General features: G+C 35.8%; 1 protein-coding gene across 1 annotated transcript in view; it reads left to right on the top strand.

Moving 5' to 3' along the window:
- WDR70 (WD repeat domain 70) overlaps nucleotides 1-13,550 on the top strand; it is a 142,467-nt gene extending 128,917 nt beyond the window's left edge. The window contains exons 15-18 of the mRNA XM_082783005.1: nucleotides 1,242-1,321; nucleotides 3,488-3,604; nucleotides 3,962-4,124; nucleotides 11,756-13,550. Of these exons, the coding sequence (XP_082639131.1) occupies nucleotides 1,242-1,321; nucleotides 3,488-3,604; nucleotides 3,962-4,124; nucleotides 11,756-11,840 (445 nt within the window). The 3' untranslated portion in view covers nucleotides 11,841-13,550. The remainder of the gene's footprint in view (nucleotides 1-1,241; nucleotides 1,322-3,487; nucleotides 3,605-3,961; nucleotides 4,125-11,755) is intronic.
- The last annotated feature ends 2,213 nt before the right edge of the window (nucleotides 13,551-15,763 follow it).

The following is a 15,763-nucleotide window of genomic DNA, read 5'->3' on the forward strand; positions in this document are numbered from 1 at the left end:
ACGCTGGCAGTTCTACCTGAATTTACAAACGCTTCCATTCTTGAATTGTATGAAATTTTCTGTAAGAATAACCAGCCTTTCATTTCACCTCTTGAAGACTGCTGAAATGGTGTTATTGAAAGGCTACTTATTGAATTTAGTAATATTTTTGTCATATTTTGTCATATAGGTGTATTTTTGTCATATTTTATTTTTTATGAAGTACAAATGCTGTTTAGAAGCATTAGCTTAAACTTGCCAGTCTGTGTATTAATGTTAGAGGACTCGGTTTGAGACCTTGCCATCTCTCCCACCCTCTCCTGTCACGTGTGGATTTTGCCTGTGTATCTAATGGAAGGGTGGCAGTGATTCATCAGAAGGTGACTTGTCAGCCTAGAATGAAAAGAAGAGGATTTAACTAGTCTATAAATACTTACACAATTAACTTGCTTTTACCCTCTAAATTGGCTGGGGTACTTCCTTCCTTATCAGCTGAGGAAGAATGCATACTTCATATATAGAGTGATATAAATATGTTCTTCCAAAGCCCTTGACTTTGTTTCACTTGCATCCAAAAACATATTGTATTATAGTTCATAGTTCTGGATATTTACTGTGGCCTGGCGATAGGAATATGAAAATAAATTCCGGTTTATAAGGTTGTTAGAAATAAGTATTATTTTTCTGTTCTTTCTCAATTTAGAGAACAGGAGGGAGGTTCGTCAGCATCGTTTGTTGACTCTCTCCAGAGTGCAGCCTGAGACTCCTGTACAAAGACCACAAAAGCCTTAGCTCAGTTCTGTACCCAGTTTTATTCCTAGTACTTACAGTAAGAAGGAAAATAATACCAGTTTAAATTAGTCCTGCTGCAACGAGGCTTCTGCAGAGTTTCTCGGTGCCGTGTTACAAACACCTCTGATTAGATAACTACAACAACCCAGGCTGCATAGGAAGGGTACTAAGGGTACTAATCATTGCCAATATTTGGAGAGAAGCACTTCCTGTGTGCATGCTGCAAGTACTGTGGACAAATGAAGTGTGATATGAATCTTCCTCCCGTACTTCCACCAGTCATATAAACTGATCTGTAATAAAAGCACTAATCTTTTTGCCCTCCTTCACATGTGCATGGATGTACCAAGATATACGCAGTCATGCATATTTAAAGTACTGTATAATTCAGTTGAGAATATGTTTTGAATAAAAAATGGTTTGTATTTGATATAAACTGACCAACTGAACTGCTGTGTGTTTTCTCCTAGGGGAGCAAAATTATGCGTGGTCAAAACAAAAAGAAAAGAGAGACAAGCAGAGACTCTTACTCAGGATTACATTATAACACGTAAGGAATTTAAACATCTCTTTATATGAGCATTCTTACATCTTTCTTAGTTATCATATTATTTGCAGATGATTTACTTTTATGTTTTCCCCTGTAAATAGTTGCAATCATTCCTTAAGTATTGAGTGCTACATACAAATTTATTTATAGCCCTGCAAAACTGAAAAGGGGTGTATTTGGTATGCCCTGTAATGGTTAATGTTGGTTGTTTTCTAGATTCTGATGCAAGTTTCATGCATCGGAAAGGACAACTGCTTTAAAAAGTTGGGATGACCTTTTGCAAGAATTTTGTATTCAAAAACCACAACAAGAAAAACTGACCAACAACCAAAAAAACAAACAAACAAAAAACACCAACTTCTTACACTCCAATATTCTTTTCTTCCTTTATTGAATTTTCAATTTTACTTAACTAAGTTGGTGAATTGGTGAGTAGAGATGAGTTGAAGAAGCCTTTCGCTGCCTGGGAACATCAATAGTACCAGTGGCAAAATCAGAGATGCGAGCATTAGTTCTTGAATAAATTCCTAGAGATCTTTCAAGATTTAGAACTTGCCTAGAGATGCGTGGGTTTTCAAATAGTTAAAATATCTTTCCAGCTTACGGGTTATAGTCTAAGACCTCATGTTCATATTAAGACTCATTGATGCATAAGAAATAGTTATTGTTGTTACTGTAGAAAGTTTAATGACCTGCATTTTCCCTAGGGCATATTTTATAAGGGGACGAGGGGATTGAGAGATTTTGGCCTTCCCACATAGTATTAGCTTCTTTGAAACTTGCTGATAGAACTAGAAAGAACTGAAGATCTTAGAAATCCTTTCCAAAGTGAACCAACCCCTTTTTCATCCTCCTCTACTTGATTTTTTTTGAACTTGTAGCTGCTCTTTAATCTTAGGATTGCCTATAATAGCTGCTTAAAATGCAATAATATTTTCGGAGAGATTAGGTATTACTTTTAAAACACAGGAATATGCAGCTTTGGTTTCCTTTGGACAACCTTGACTCCGCATATGGAAAAAGCTTGGATCTGTGCATTAGTCACCTGAGATGCTCTATGCAAACCAATCAACCTCATTGCTTTGAAATGCCTGGGACAATTTATTGCTGTACTTTATGAAATCTGCAAAAATAAAACCTAAACACGTATTCCCAAAGATCTACTGCTGTGTCATATGGCTGTGACTTTACATGGCCTAGTAAACTGAGCAGGCTTCCATAAGTAAGCTGGAAAATCAAAGTGAGAGGTCTCTGGATGCTGACTTCATCTTTTCCTTATTAAATGTAGAGCCAGTTCCTCTACACTTAAGATTTTGTTTGTTTTGGTTCTGTCTTTGTTGGGTCTTTTGACCCCAACACAATTTCCTGCAATTTGGGAAACAGCAGCAATCATCGTACGGCAGTGTTTTGCCTCACCAGAAGAAAACTGTCCCTTAACATGGTGTTTTTTTGGTGCTGACAAAAGTGCCTCTTGTCTGAGCTGACTGAAACAGCATATAGGTAAATGATTGTGATTGAAGGTATTGCAGCAGTTTTATGATGAAAAACGGGCTTTAAATCCTGATGGTTTAGTCAAACTGTCTCAATTATGGGTATTTTTCCAAATTTGATTAGTATCATAATTTATAAAAAAAAAAAAAAAAAAAAAAGAATGTGACTTCATTTGCAGAAAAAACATGTCTTGGATCTTTGAGGAGATTCCTCTCCTCTCTGTCTCAGAACCAGAAATGCATGTAAAGTTTTTTATGCTGCTGGAGTATTAAAGTGCTATAATAAAATGGAATATTCAGAAAAGAGCAGCCAGTTGGTCACAATGCTAATGTCGAGGACTCTCAATGTCAGAGGAGTGGATTATATGCACATATACTATGCAAACAGTATTTCAGATGAAAAACTGCTACCTGATACAACTGTGGAAATTTGGCTACGTTCATATTTGAAAAATTCATCAGGAAGAAGCTCTCTAAAATATACCTCGGTAAACCATTGCTTGGATACAGTAAAAGCAGAAGGCTGCTTCTACCACCTTTCTTTTTGTATAAACAAATGACCCTAACCCTTTCCTTTGTGTGAACAAATCCTTGCAGTCTTCACCCTTGTAATTAAAACATTGAAAAGATAATGGAATTTCTAATGTTTCTTTATCTCCAAATTGTGACTCTTTAGCCCATGCACTTCCCATGTTCCGTGAACCACGACAGCGAAGCACTAGGAAACAGCTGGAAAAGGATAGGCTGGACCCCATGAAGTCTCACAAACCTGAACCTCCAGTAGCAGGACCAGGTAATGTAGTCATAATCACTTCATGCTGTTGTATACCAAATGGACTGTAATTCTTGGGTTCTGTGTTTGTTTGGATTTGCATTCAAACATTTTTGGGTGGGGGACTCTGTTATATGTGTGAACAGCATCCAGAACTGTTAGACATTGGTCTTTGGAGTGCTTGCCAAAAATAATCACAATTCCTTCATGTAATCAGTAAAATGTGTATGTGAATGCAGCTCTAAATTAGGCTCTTCCTGTAATATTAGATAGCTTCTTTGTATCAGATCACTGTTACAGACAAAATATAACATTTTTCTGTTTATTTCTTAAATATTTTTCTTTAAAACAGTCATTTAATTTATTTTTTTGCTACAGGTCGTGGTGGCCGTGTTGGAACACACGGAGGTACCTTGTCATCATACATAGTCAAGAATATTGCACTGGATAAGACAGATGACAGCAACCCTCGAGAGGCTATTTTACGTCATGCAAAGGAAGCAGAGGAGAATCCATACTGGGTTGCTCCAGCATATGCTAAGTAAGGAAGCAATTAAAAATACAAGTAATATTTCTGGAGACCATTGGGAGTTTGTAAAAATAGAAGACATACATTTTTAACAGTATACTTTGCCTTTTCTGGCTTGTTGCCATTAATACGTAAACCAAGAATATGTCACACTCCTATATGAAGATAAGAGTTTCCAGGAGGTTAAATTTTTAAAATGTGACATTACCATTTTTAAAATTTGACTGTCAGTGCTACAAAATTCTAAAGCTTTCTAAATTTGCTAGTCTTCTACAAATCAGTATGAGAAATTATAATATACCTTTTAATAAGGTACTGTCCCATGGACAGACTTTGGGGTGATGCTTTCCAACATACCCTCTAGCTCCAACTGGGCCTTAGGTTAAACCTTCAAAAATATTTGCTTGGTGTTATGACAACATATTTTAGATGATTTCTTAAGTATCATAAATAATTTGTATTTTTTCTATATCAAGACCTGAGTACTGCTTGAATTAACTTGGTCTTAAAGGTATTAAATATTAAATTGTTAATTGAACTGTTAATTAAACTGTTAATTGAACTCAGTTTAAATTGTATGTAAGAGTGCGGTATTTATCCATATCTGTTACAATGAAAACTGTGCAATATACTTCTTTACTTGTTTCTACCAAATATCTTCATTTTCTAAGAATAAGTACAATTCAAAACATTAAATAATTTCATGGTAATATTGAAATACATACTAAATAAATGTGTTTCATACTGAGGAACAGAAACTGCCACTTTAAAAATTAGAATTTTTTTTTTTTTTTGTATTTTGATATTGTCATTGATGGTTTTTGTTGTACAAAGTAATTATCTAGTAGGAGTAATATTTCCAAAATGCATAAGGAAGGGTTATGAAGCGATTAAACGGTCTGCACAGAGCAGGCAGAGCTACTAACAGCCTTTTTTTTTTTTTTTTTTTTTAATTTGCAGCCCATTGTGCTATATTCTGGGCTGTACTTTCATTGGTACTTTATTTACTGTACTTTCTTTATTAGTTTTTAGCTCCATAATGAAAAGCAAACAAACAAACTAACACATCTTTCCAGAAACTCAGAATATATTAAGAATCATTGCTCTTTGTTGTGGTGACGCTTATTTCCCAGCTTGACCCACAATAGCTTTTCCAAAGCAGCTTGAGAACATTAGTGGCTCACCCTGGCTCTGGCTAGGTAATTAATAAGTATGACATTGTTGTGAAGTACATCAAATCAATGTATTATACAATATCACTCTTGATACCAAGTCAAAGAAGGGTTTGACAAAGCCTGTTTCTGTAACAGTTGTAGTAATGAATAGGCTAAATTTGTAACTCTTTGAGGGCTTATGTTTCCTAGAGGTGAAATTTACTGTAAATGTGCAGGTACCTGTTTTTATTTAGTATGTACAACTATTCATTCTTAAAAGTAAACACAGTCACACATTCCGTTAGGTAGATAGATACCTCAGTATATTTTTGGCTCAGTAACTTCATTGACTGTATAGTAAGTTTCACCCCCACACCTGCAATGTAGTAGACAGGAAAGTTTTAAAATTTAGCTACATTACAGAAAGCTTACTGTGTCAGGTGGGCAGATCTCATTATGGTTTCTTGTTAAAAGATGTAGCTGCAGGGAAAGAAGAGAGCTGACTGAGAAATGGGGAGGAAGCAAATACAGACTGCTATTAACTTACGCACCAGAAGGTGATACGTATGTGGGGGAGTTGGGCTGCAGCCAGCGGCATGCTTCCTTGACAGTTTTGTCAGCTGATAAATCTCATGCCAAGGAAACTGCCTCTATCCTTGCTTTAGAAACTTGACTTTAAGACGCACCCTATGCAAAAAGCTTTTTAAAGCTTCATTGTTATTATTTTTTTATTACTTTTTATTATTATTTATAAAACACTAAGGCACTGAAATGCAATAACTTTATAATTGTGGTATGTTCTTAACTTTCAGAGACAGAGGTCTGCATCAAAAGTTACAAACCAATGACAGTCATAGGTTTCATTAACTGCTTGCCTGGGCATGTGCATAATATATAGAGATGTGTTAATTATGTAGTTGATACCTTACTTTGCAGGGTGGGTGTGTTTACCTTGTGTAAAAACCATTTTACAGACTTCCTTACAGATGCATATTTAATAAATGTGCTAAGTACAAATAATTGATGTAAAATATCACAGAATGTTGTGTAGGAAGTGTGTCCCCAGTGACCCTGTAAAAATTGGGTTCATGATAATAAGCAGTATATAAACCTTAGGAAACTGGCTCCCTTAGATATATATAACATATCTATTCTAGCATAACCATAAAATCATAGAATGGCTTGGGTTGGAAGGGACTTTAGGGATTACCTAGTTGCAACCTCCCTGCCATGGGCACGGACACCTCCCACTAGGTTGCTCAAAGCCCCATCCAGCCTTGTTTTGACCAAGGATGGGGCACCCACAACTTCTCTGGGCAACCTGTTCCAGTGCCTCATCACCCTCTTAGTGAAGATATTTTTTTCATAACATCTAATCCAAATCTACCCTCTTTTAGTTTAAAGCCATTCACCCTTATCCTAAAATATACTAAAGAGTTAGGAAAGGTAATATTCTGATATATACTTAAAATTACGTGCTGCCTTGAGACCTGGGAAATACACAACCAGTATGTTTAATTTTTTTCAGTGCTGTTTATTCTTTTTACCACTTTTTCTGCTATCAATTTTTTCACATATGTGGTAACTTTTCATTTAAATATGATATGAGTATCCACATTTCTCTTGTTTGACAAAGCTTTTGTTTGTGTACTATCTCATGGATGGTTTTTCACATACAGTTTTCCATTTTCCTTCTTAAGAAAACATCTAAGAAAAAGATAGTCATTTTATTTTCTTCAGTGATGGATCTAAAGTAATTTTAGTCCAAAAAGACTAAGAAACACTCATTTTCTTATCAATAAAGCTTTTATAACTTGGATTATGGTGACAAGGTTAGAGTTGATCTGGTCCTGATTTGTAGTGAAAAGGTCATTCTAAATCAGATAACTGATTTTGTGGTTTTATCTGTGTTTCCACTTCAGCAATTCATATAAGAAATACTTGTGGCATGAATTCTACTGTTAGTTTATACAATGTATGTTAAAAAAAAATCCTTTTCATTGGAGTTTAAGGTGTGTAATCTATTCTTGAAGCCAAGTAGTTATTTGCATTATTTATCACTTGAAATTTTTTTTCAAGCTTGTTATTGTTAACATGATCTTTCTGTTTCTCCTGTAATTTGAACCAGAAAAGGAGAGGGAAGTACATAAGTGGCAAAAGGATGGGTGGAAAAAACAGATGCTGCTGAAAAGGATATTGGGAAATGATAAGAAGTATGTGCTGAATCAGCACATGACATATCACAGAAGGCCAAAGTGAATAAATTGTCAAAAATAAAAAATTAAAAAAAAATAAAAATAATAAAAAAAAAAGATGACCTTGAGATTTTTCAGGAAAAAGCTTGTTAGAGACCTTGGCAAGAATTGTTCCAGTGGAGTGAAAGGAAAGGAAGGACAGATTGAAGATTTCAAATAAAGAACTACAGGAAAGGAACTTGAGGCATCAGTTGTAAATGTTTGAAAATTACATTCTTTGTGAGCTGTTTGTTTTAACACAGCTGTACAGAGATACTATAATGACTTCAGATTTCCCTCTGAAGGATCAGCAGGAATTACTAAGCATTGTAGCTGAGGGCCTAATCAGGCCCAGATGTATCTTTCTTCTGTACCACAGAGAAGGTGAGGGTGAAACTTCCCTCCTCATCAAAATGGACCACAGTTCTTATAAAACAGTGATGTTGCCCGTATTTTGATGTCTTTGTCATAGGCAAAAAAGAATAACATGAAGCAGCAACCTGTAGCCTCCCTGTGTTCAATGCTCTTTTCCTCAACGGCAGTACCAGCATGTGAAGTGTTAGACATATTGTGGCTCACGTATCTTTAGTTGAAGGAGTACTGGACAGATCATTTTAGAACAGTGATTTCGCAGACACATGTTAGTAAATTTTGGAGACTGTTAATTTTGAGAGGGAACTACCTGAGATTCAGGAAGGAGTCAGGTTAGCTGGTGGGCTAAGGAATACAGGGGGGCCTGACACTGAAAGACCTCTTCTTTTCTGTCTGAAAGTAGCTTTTCTGACATTATTCTGGTTTCCAAGCATGCTTGGAAGTTATCTTTTTTAATTTGCTTCAGTGCAAAATAAACACAAATTTCAAAAGTTGCTGTGACATGAGTCACATGCTGTGATACGCCGTTGTCATCTCCAGCTGGTTTAACTATAGCAGTATTTTTTAGCTGCTAGTCTGTGAATCACAGCTGTTAATGGGCTACTTTTACAGGATCTTTAAAAGGTAAGTAATTAAAACAGCTGATAATCAGAGGGATTATGGTGACTAGAACAGTGCATGGCCACTGGAATTTTGTGTGTGTGTGTGTTTACATATCTGAATACACTGAAAAACAGTGAGGTAAAGAGGAGTGCTCAGAAAATCATATGAACAAATTAATAAGAATAAATTGACTTAGTTTGTTTTTCCAGTTTTTGTTGCGACCTTTCAGGGTAACCTACAATATGAATGCGTTTGTCAGTGTCTGAGATACTGGTTTTCTCTCATAGTCATGCGAAGACTCTGACCGCACCTCTTCTCTCTAGCTTCTCATGATGTAGTTGTAGATAGCACTGAGATCCCTCTTTAGCCTTCTGTTGTTAAAGCTAAAGAGACCCACTTCTCAGCTTTATAGTATATGGTGTGTTCCAGCCCCCTAACTATCTTGGTGATGGCTTTCCACTGTTCTCAAACCTGCTGGATAGTCCACCACTGACACAGTTTGTCACTGTATGCTGAAGTCTCTTGTCCTGGAGAGCCCACAAATGGCCATGCTACTTCAGATGTCATTTCAAAAGTGCTGAGTAGAGGGGAAGTTGGGTAGGTTGTCCTATAGTTCCCCAAATCCTCCTCTTGCCCTTCATAAAGATGAATATGTTGTCTTTTCAAGTCATTGGGAACCTCCTCTGATCGCCATCATTTCTCAATGGTGATGAGGGGAATGGTAGAATCCCTATCCCTGGAGGTTTTGAAGGTGTGATTGGACAGGGTGCTAGATAATCTCATATAGGGTGCCTTTTCCCAGAAGAGATTGGACCTGGTGTTCCGAGGTCGCTTTGAACTTGGGCTCTTTGATATTTGATTACATAGCTCCTAAGGACAAAGATCAGCTTTCTGCGTGTGTTATTTAGCCCTCAGAAATTAAAGTATTTTGAAGCAGTGGAACTGTTTTGATAATTTTTGTATAAATATTAATCATGCAGAAAACTCCTACCACATTGGCAATCTCTAGTGCAGTTACTAAGCAGAACAATGTGTGTTTATCAGGTCAGGCATATGAATTACCTTAGGTGTCCCAGTTACTGCTGTATAGCTTGTGGAGGTGGATCAGTTTACATTTCAGCTGAGCTGAGGCTACAGCCGTTTCATGCTAATTTTAAAAAACAAGATAGCAGGCAAGCTTAATTTCCTCTGCGTGTTTTCTCTTGAGCTGGTTACGGCTAGATTATGCTACAGTGTCATCCGTGTCCCCCCACCCCCTCCACCCGCCCACATCTTCACTGGACTCAGAGTAGCTTACTAATATTTACTGAAACCTAAAACTTTTCACTGCTCTACTTATATCATGGAAAATACATAGCTTCTGGTGCTTGTTCCATGAATTAAGTAATTCTTATTGAATGGAAGTTTCTGAGAAAAATTGTGACAGTTGAATTTTCCTGGTCAGAAGTGATTGGTTTAGACTTTAGAAGCTGTGTTTTACTAACAAATAACTCGTGCTGACCTGATAAGATCCTGTATGGCATTTAGATATCTTTCTTCTGAATATTGTGTTAGAAGGAAGGTACACTGCTAAAATGGCTAAACAAACTATCATCAGCAGGTTTTGAAAAAATACGAGAGCAAGAAGATTCCAGGCATTCCATTTTTTCAGCAGACAACAGAATCCAGTATTTGAGCCAATAAAGCCTTCATCCCTGGTGGCTGTTTTGGATCTCATATTGATTTTTTTTTTTTTTTTCCTGAGTCGTCTTTGAGAGATGGCTTAAGTGGAGTTCATGTAACTATTTTCCAACGATGCTTATTAATTTGGAGAATGTTAAGAGATGTTTTTGTTGTTGTTGTTGTTGTTGTTGTTTTAACTTGTAATTCTGTTTTCCATGGAGAGCAGAATGACTTTTCTAACTTCCAGTAGTTTAGGTCCTCATCTGGGTTCAAGGTCTACTTGTGTGTAATGAGATGTACAGCTTGCACCAGAGGAACGTGCTAGATCTCCTCCATAGGACCATCTCTGGGACATTTTGCCTCTGTCTACCTCCATGGCAGGGTCAGAGGATGGAGAAGGGGGCAGGCCAGTAGGAAGATTCAGTGTATACAGCAAGTTGTCTTTGACTAGTTTTGGAACCTTTGTATCTACTTCGTGCTGCCTATTTAACAACTGGAGAATCCTTTTTTTTTTTTTTTTTTTTTTTTTCTTTAATGACAGATGGCTTGGTATTGTATTACTCTTCAAAAGCGATGGCAACATTGAATTATGCCTGTTGTGTTAAGTAAGGCAGACGCAATTTTGTTAAGCTTTATGCATCTTGTAGAGTGTGACAAATAACAGTTGTTATAACAATAGTTAGTGCTTCATGTTCTCACACTGCTGTGAAAACATTATTTAATATCTTAACGAGATGATGACTGCCTTGGCTGCTTTTTATACTTTTTTTTTTTTTTCTGTCTTTGTTGTTATGAGAATTTGAGCACAGCCAACTTCAGAAATCCAGTAGCATCAGCTCCACAATGATTGTACTAAGAATTAGTTTGGAAAGGAGATCATGCAGTGATTAAAGTGTAAAACAGGGGGACTGAATGTCCAAATGGTTTGTTAAAATGCTGTGTTTGTTAATACTGTGTTCATTTAAAAAGTAATCGATAATTATTTTTATAAAGTTTGCAGTATTTAAAATACAGGTAAACAGTGGAGGAATAGATACCGTCAAGCTTGACTGTAGGATACACTGTGTTCTCATATGAAGATCATTAGTTTTATTATGTTACGGTAGTGCTGGATAAAGACTCTGGAGGATAAAACTTTTTTTTTTTTTTCATGCATAGGCTAAGCCAGAAACCATGTTGTTCTGTTTTCACTTACTGGCTCCCATGATACTGCAGTGAATCAAAATGGAGGTTTCTTTCTCTGAATAATGTAATGAGAAGAACTGTAGCTCCACTTTTCTGGTGTTTTACTAAACTGACTTGTTCCTCTCATCTGTCTTAATTTTATTCATGGAATAAACACATAATGATTGAAGGCTAATCAGGAAATAATACTTGCAGAAGATGTGTGTTTGTTATGCTGCTCTTCATACTTTTGCTCTTTGCCCAAGAGCTGAAAGTTCCTTCAGCTCTTAGAAGGTTAGTTGACAGGATTTTTTTGAGAATAGAAAACAAGTAAATCTAGGATACTTTTTTGTTAAATATAAAGGATGTAATTTGTGTTTAATATATGTCTAATGCAGTTTCTGTTATAGAATTGTAGCCTAATCATTATTTTAATCTTTTTAATATTTTCTAGAACGCAGCCAAAAACAGTTTTTGCAGAAGTGGAACCAGAAGATGATGAAACAGACAAGCCAGAATGGAAAAAACGTAAAATTTGAAGAATTTGGTATAACGAATATTTCAAAAGCATTTGAAACAAAGAGCAGCATTTTTATTTTTATTTTTTTCTTCTGGTTATTGGGTCAAAATTTGAAAGCATAAAATACTGCAGCTAATAAAACTCGCTACAGTGTAAAAGGGAACGTATTACAATAGATTGTAATCCCACATCTGAATTTATAATAAGGAATGATTTATTTTATGCAATGGAGAACTCTTCCCTGTCAGTTATTTAACTTCATGATTTAAGTGGAAAATATTGGTCTCTAATTTTTAATAGAATTCTAGTGAGTCCAGTGTTTTACCAAATGTTTTTTTTAAAGCCAACTTTACTAATGCTGTGTCACAACAGTGTACAATGATTTCGAGTATATAAATAAAATAATACAGTTTCTCAGGCTTCTTTTTATTTTTTCTAGGAAGGTCTGATAAGCTATTCCAAATAAAGAAAGCTTACACTTTCATTTAGATTTACTAATGTGAAATAGTCCACTTTAGTTCACTTGTGTTTAAATTTTAGAAAAAAATATCTAGTGTTTATCCTTAAATAAATGACATCCCTTTTAAGTATGTGTAGTGTCTCACAGTAGGCAATTTATATGGCTTTTATTTTTCAAAAATATAAATAGGAATGAACAATTATAGATTTTGTTTTAATAAAAACAACATACGTTTGTTGCCTAGTTGATTTTGTTCAGGCTTCCTGTCCCTATTAGTTTGTATTGATTAGCATTAGTATAGAGCGGACTTATGTTTATTACCATGTCTTTGTATATATTGATATTATAGTGTAAATGAATTATGTACATCTTGGTTCACACTCTCTGAAAACTGATACTATCCTTTATGAAGTCTCTTATATAAGTATTAAAAGTTTGAAGTTTTTAACATGGAATTGCAGTTCTGAATTTAATAAAGCAAAGGATAAATTTAAAACCAGTGTCCTTTAGAGAAGGAGAAATGAACCTGTGTTAGATTTAGGCATTTATATTGTGATTATAATAATATATAATAGGTATTGTGATTAGAATAGTATGCAATATTAGCGAGCGCTCTGCATTTGCACTAGGAGTAGAGAGCAGGAGACATCATAACAATCAAGCTTTCTTAATTATGAATAGATTTGAAGGCATAATTTAAGGCTATATTTAACCAGCACTTAATCACCTTTGTAACTTATAAGTGTGTGGTCCTGATAGAATCAGCAAAACTTAGGTTTTTTTTTTCTTACAGCATTGTTCTGCATCACAATTTTATTGTATAATTTCTTTTTCCAAAGTTATCTTTTTCTCAAAAAACATTTCTATACATTAGGAAAAAATAAACCTGACCTCAAAAAACGTTGTGAGCATTGGAATAACATTCCCAAAATTAAGTATTTCCACAGCTTTCACTCAATATAGTCTTTTGATGAGTGTAACCTCACTAAACAATCCACAGCTTGTCTTTCTCCCTTGTAAAAAATGTTTTAGTACGTGCTTATCTAGAAGAGCAAATAAATGCTTAGTTTACAGTTACAGCTGTAATATGTAGAACAAAGGACTTATTACCTAGGTAAGCAGTAAATGGAAGAGAAAAAGAAGTAGAAGATGAAGAGCAGCAGTTGCCAATGCAGCCTGCTAAAGACCTCATTGTTTAATGTTTCCCTCAGCAAATTAACGTCAAATGGCATTGTTTCATTTAAGGCTATTTTTTATCTTTTCTTTATCCATATAATTCACTAGAAAATAAAGCATTTTCAAATAAATTTCTGTAAAATCTTGAATAATGTTTTTAAAGTCTTGATATGTCCATGGCGTTAGGATGAATAATAACAGTTAATTTTTTTTTTTTGTTAGAAATTGTTCACTGAGACAATGTGGCTAGTAGGAAACAGAGCAGGAGGGAAAGGCAGGTGAGGAAAAACACTGCAACTGTTCTCTGAGCTTGAGGGAAGCGTCTTCTTTCATGTTATTTATTCAGATCTTGTTTCCTAATTCTTAGAAGAATGAGTTCTGCAAATGAACCTTGAGAAGTTCTGTTAGAATTACTCTAAAAGTCTGTTGTTGTTACTTACAATGTTTAAGTTCCCAATTGTCTCGAGTGACCGTTTTAGCAGCCTAAAATTTAAAATAATGTCTGTGCAGAAATGTATTTAAAAGTTTTAAAACTACCTTAAATTGTACATGTTCTTGTACTTCAACTCCTGGCATGGTTTGTTTCCCATAGTCTTTACAATGAATCCAGACAGCATGTTCACCGACAAGGCAAATCTTAATGCATTTTTAAGGGCAATTTTTCATATTGAACAATTTAATGGTAAGAGTTAATCTGGCCAGGACCGAGATAGGAACAGTCTGCTTGACTTGGTATAACAAGCTCTGACTTGACTTTTTGAACTGTCCAAGGCAAAATATTAACACGATGAAATATTTGTTATGAAAGATACACTTCTACATGCAAATTGGAATATTAGAAACAATACTTGTATTGATTTTTTAAGAACCTAATTTTCTTTCAAACTTTACCCGGGACCTAGGTTTTAGTCATTGTCAAGCTGTGATTTTGGTCTCTCATGTGTCCATATCGAGTGCTAATGTAGCCAGAGTCTAGATGGGCTTCTAATTCAATATTTCTAAAACAAGGTGGGCTTTTTTTTGTTTGTTTGTTTGCATACTTTTATAGTAGACTTCTTTATAGAGGTGTCACAATCATCACTAGCATTTTGGCAAGCAGAATGGCTACTGTGGTGTCATCTCCAAACCTGAACATTTCTCTCCGTGTTCTGTATGTCTTCTAAGTATTTCTTTACAGTGATTTCTGGCCTTTGTGCTGATGACCTATACAGTACTACTCGCCTGTCCGTAGGGCCAGGACTTTTCCTGCCAGATGTTTGTAGCCCATCACTTGGTGGGTTGCCTGCCCAGTTTCACATTCATTGTTTATGATTTTGCTGTTGCTGTAGACGTCTTATTTTGACTCTGTAGTCCTTTGAATTGCTTACATATCTTACTTTTAATGTCTTCAGCAGCAGGTCAGGTGATTGCTAAGGCTTTCTTTCCTGGCACTTTCTCTCTTGACTGTTTGCAACTGCCTTATGGTTGCTTAAATTCCTCTCTGCACAAGTCGTCCTTATGACCTGTAACTTACTGAAGGTTTTATCTTTGCCTCTGTTTTTGCGATTGTTAATGAGAACTGTGAATTTGCGATCAGAGGCCTCTGGTCACTGTCTCTTTGCTTATGATTACATGTTTAGTTTGGTATTCTTTGTCATGCCTGCCTTTCTCTGTTGGGCTCTAAAAGATTATTTTTTCTGGGAAGAGAAGCCATGAATCTTTATCCTATCAGTTCAATCTCTGCTGGACCCTGTGGAATGTTTTGCAATGAGTGGCATTGTTGAGGAGAAGTGGCATCCTCTTGGTTGGATCTTTGTCCGTTAGCTTCTTTGGCCTCTGATGACTCTGTGGGCATCCAACTTGAGACATCTGTAGCTCGGAATCTCATTTGGTACTGAATCATTTGTTAATTTTGATGTCTTTTATTGTGGCCTGTTAGTCACAACTGTATTGCAAAATCCCTCTTCTGTTTCCTGGTCATGTTAAATGCCTGTGTATCCTCCCAGCCCAGCCCAGAACTTGCTGAAAGACCCACAGCTCAGCTCATTAAAAATCAGCAAACTGGTTATGACTTTTTACCATGGGTAGATTAGGACGTGAGATTCTGTCCCCTGTTGTTATCCCAGAGCTTTTCTCATCTGTTGTACCATCTCATGCACACAGATAAATGAAAAGTTAGAGAGCTGGACAGCAGAGATGTCCTTATGCTTGCCTGGCATTGAAGCTTGGAATCGTCTTATTACATCAGTTTTCAGATTGCTAGGATTTTTGGCTAATCTCATTTAAACACAATTTTGTATACAATATGTGCTTCATCCATCCTCTGG

The sequence above is a fragment of the Aythya marila genome (genome assembly GCF_965140915.1).
Source record: "Aythya marila genome assembly, chromosome: Z".
NCBI lineage: Eukaryota > Metazoa > Chordata > Aves > Anseriformes > Anatidae > Aythya > Aythya marila.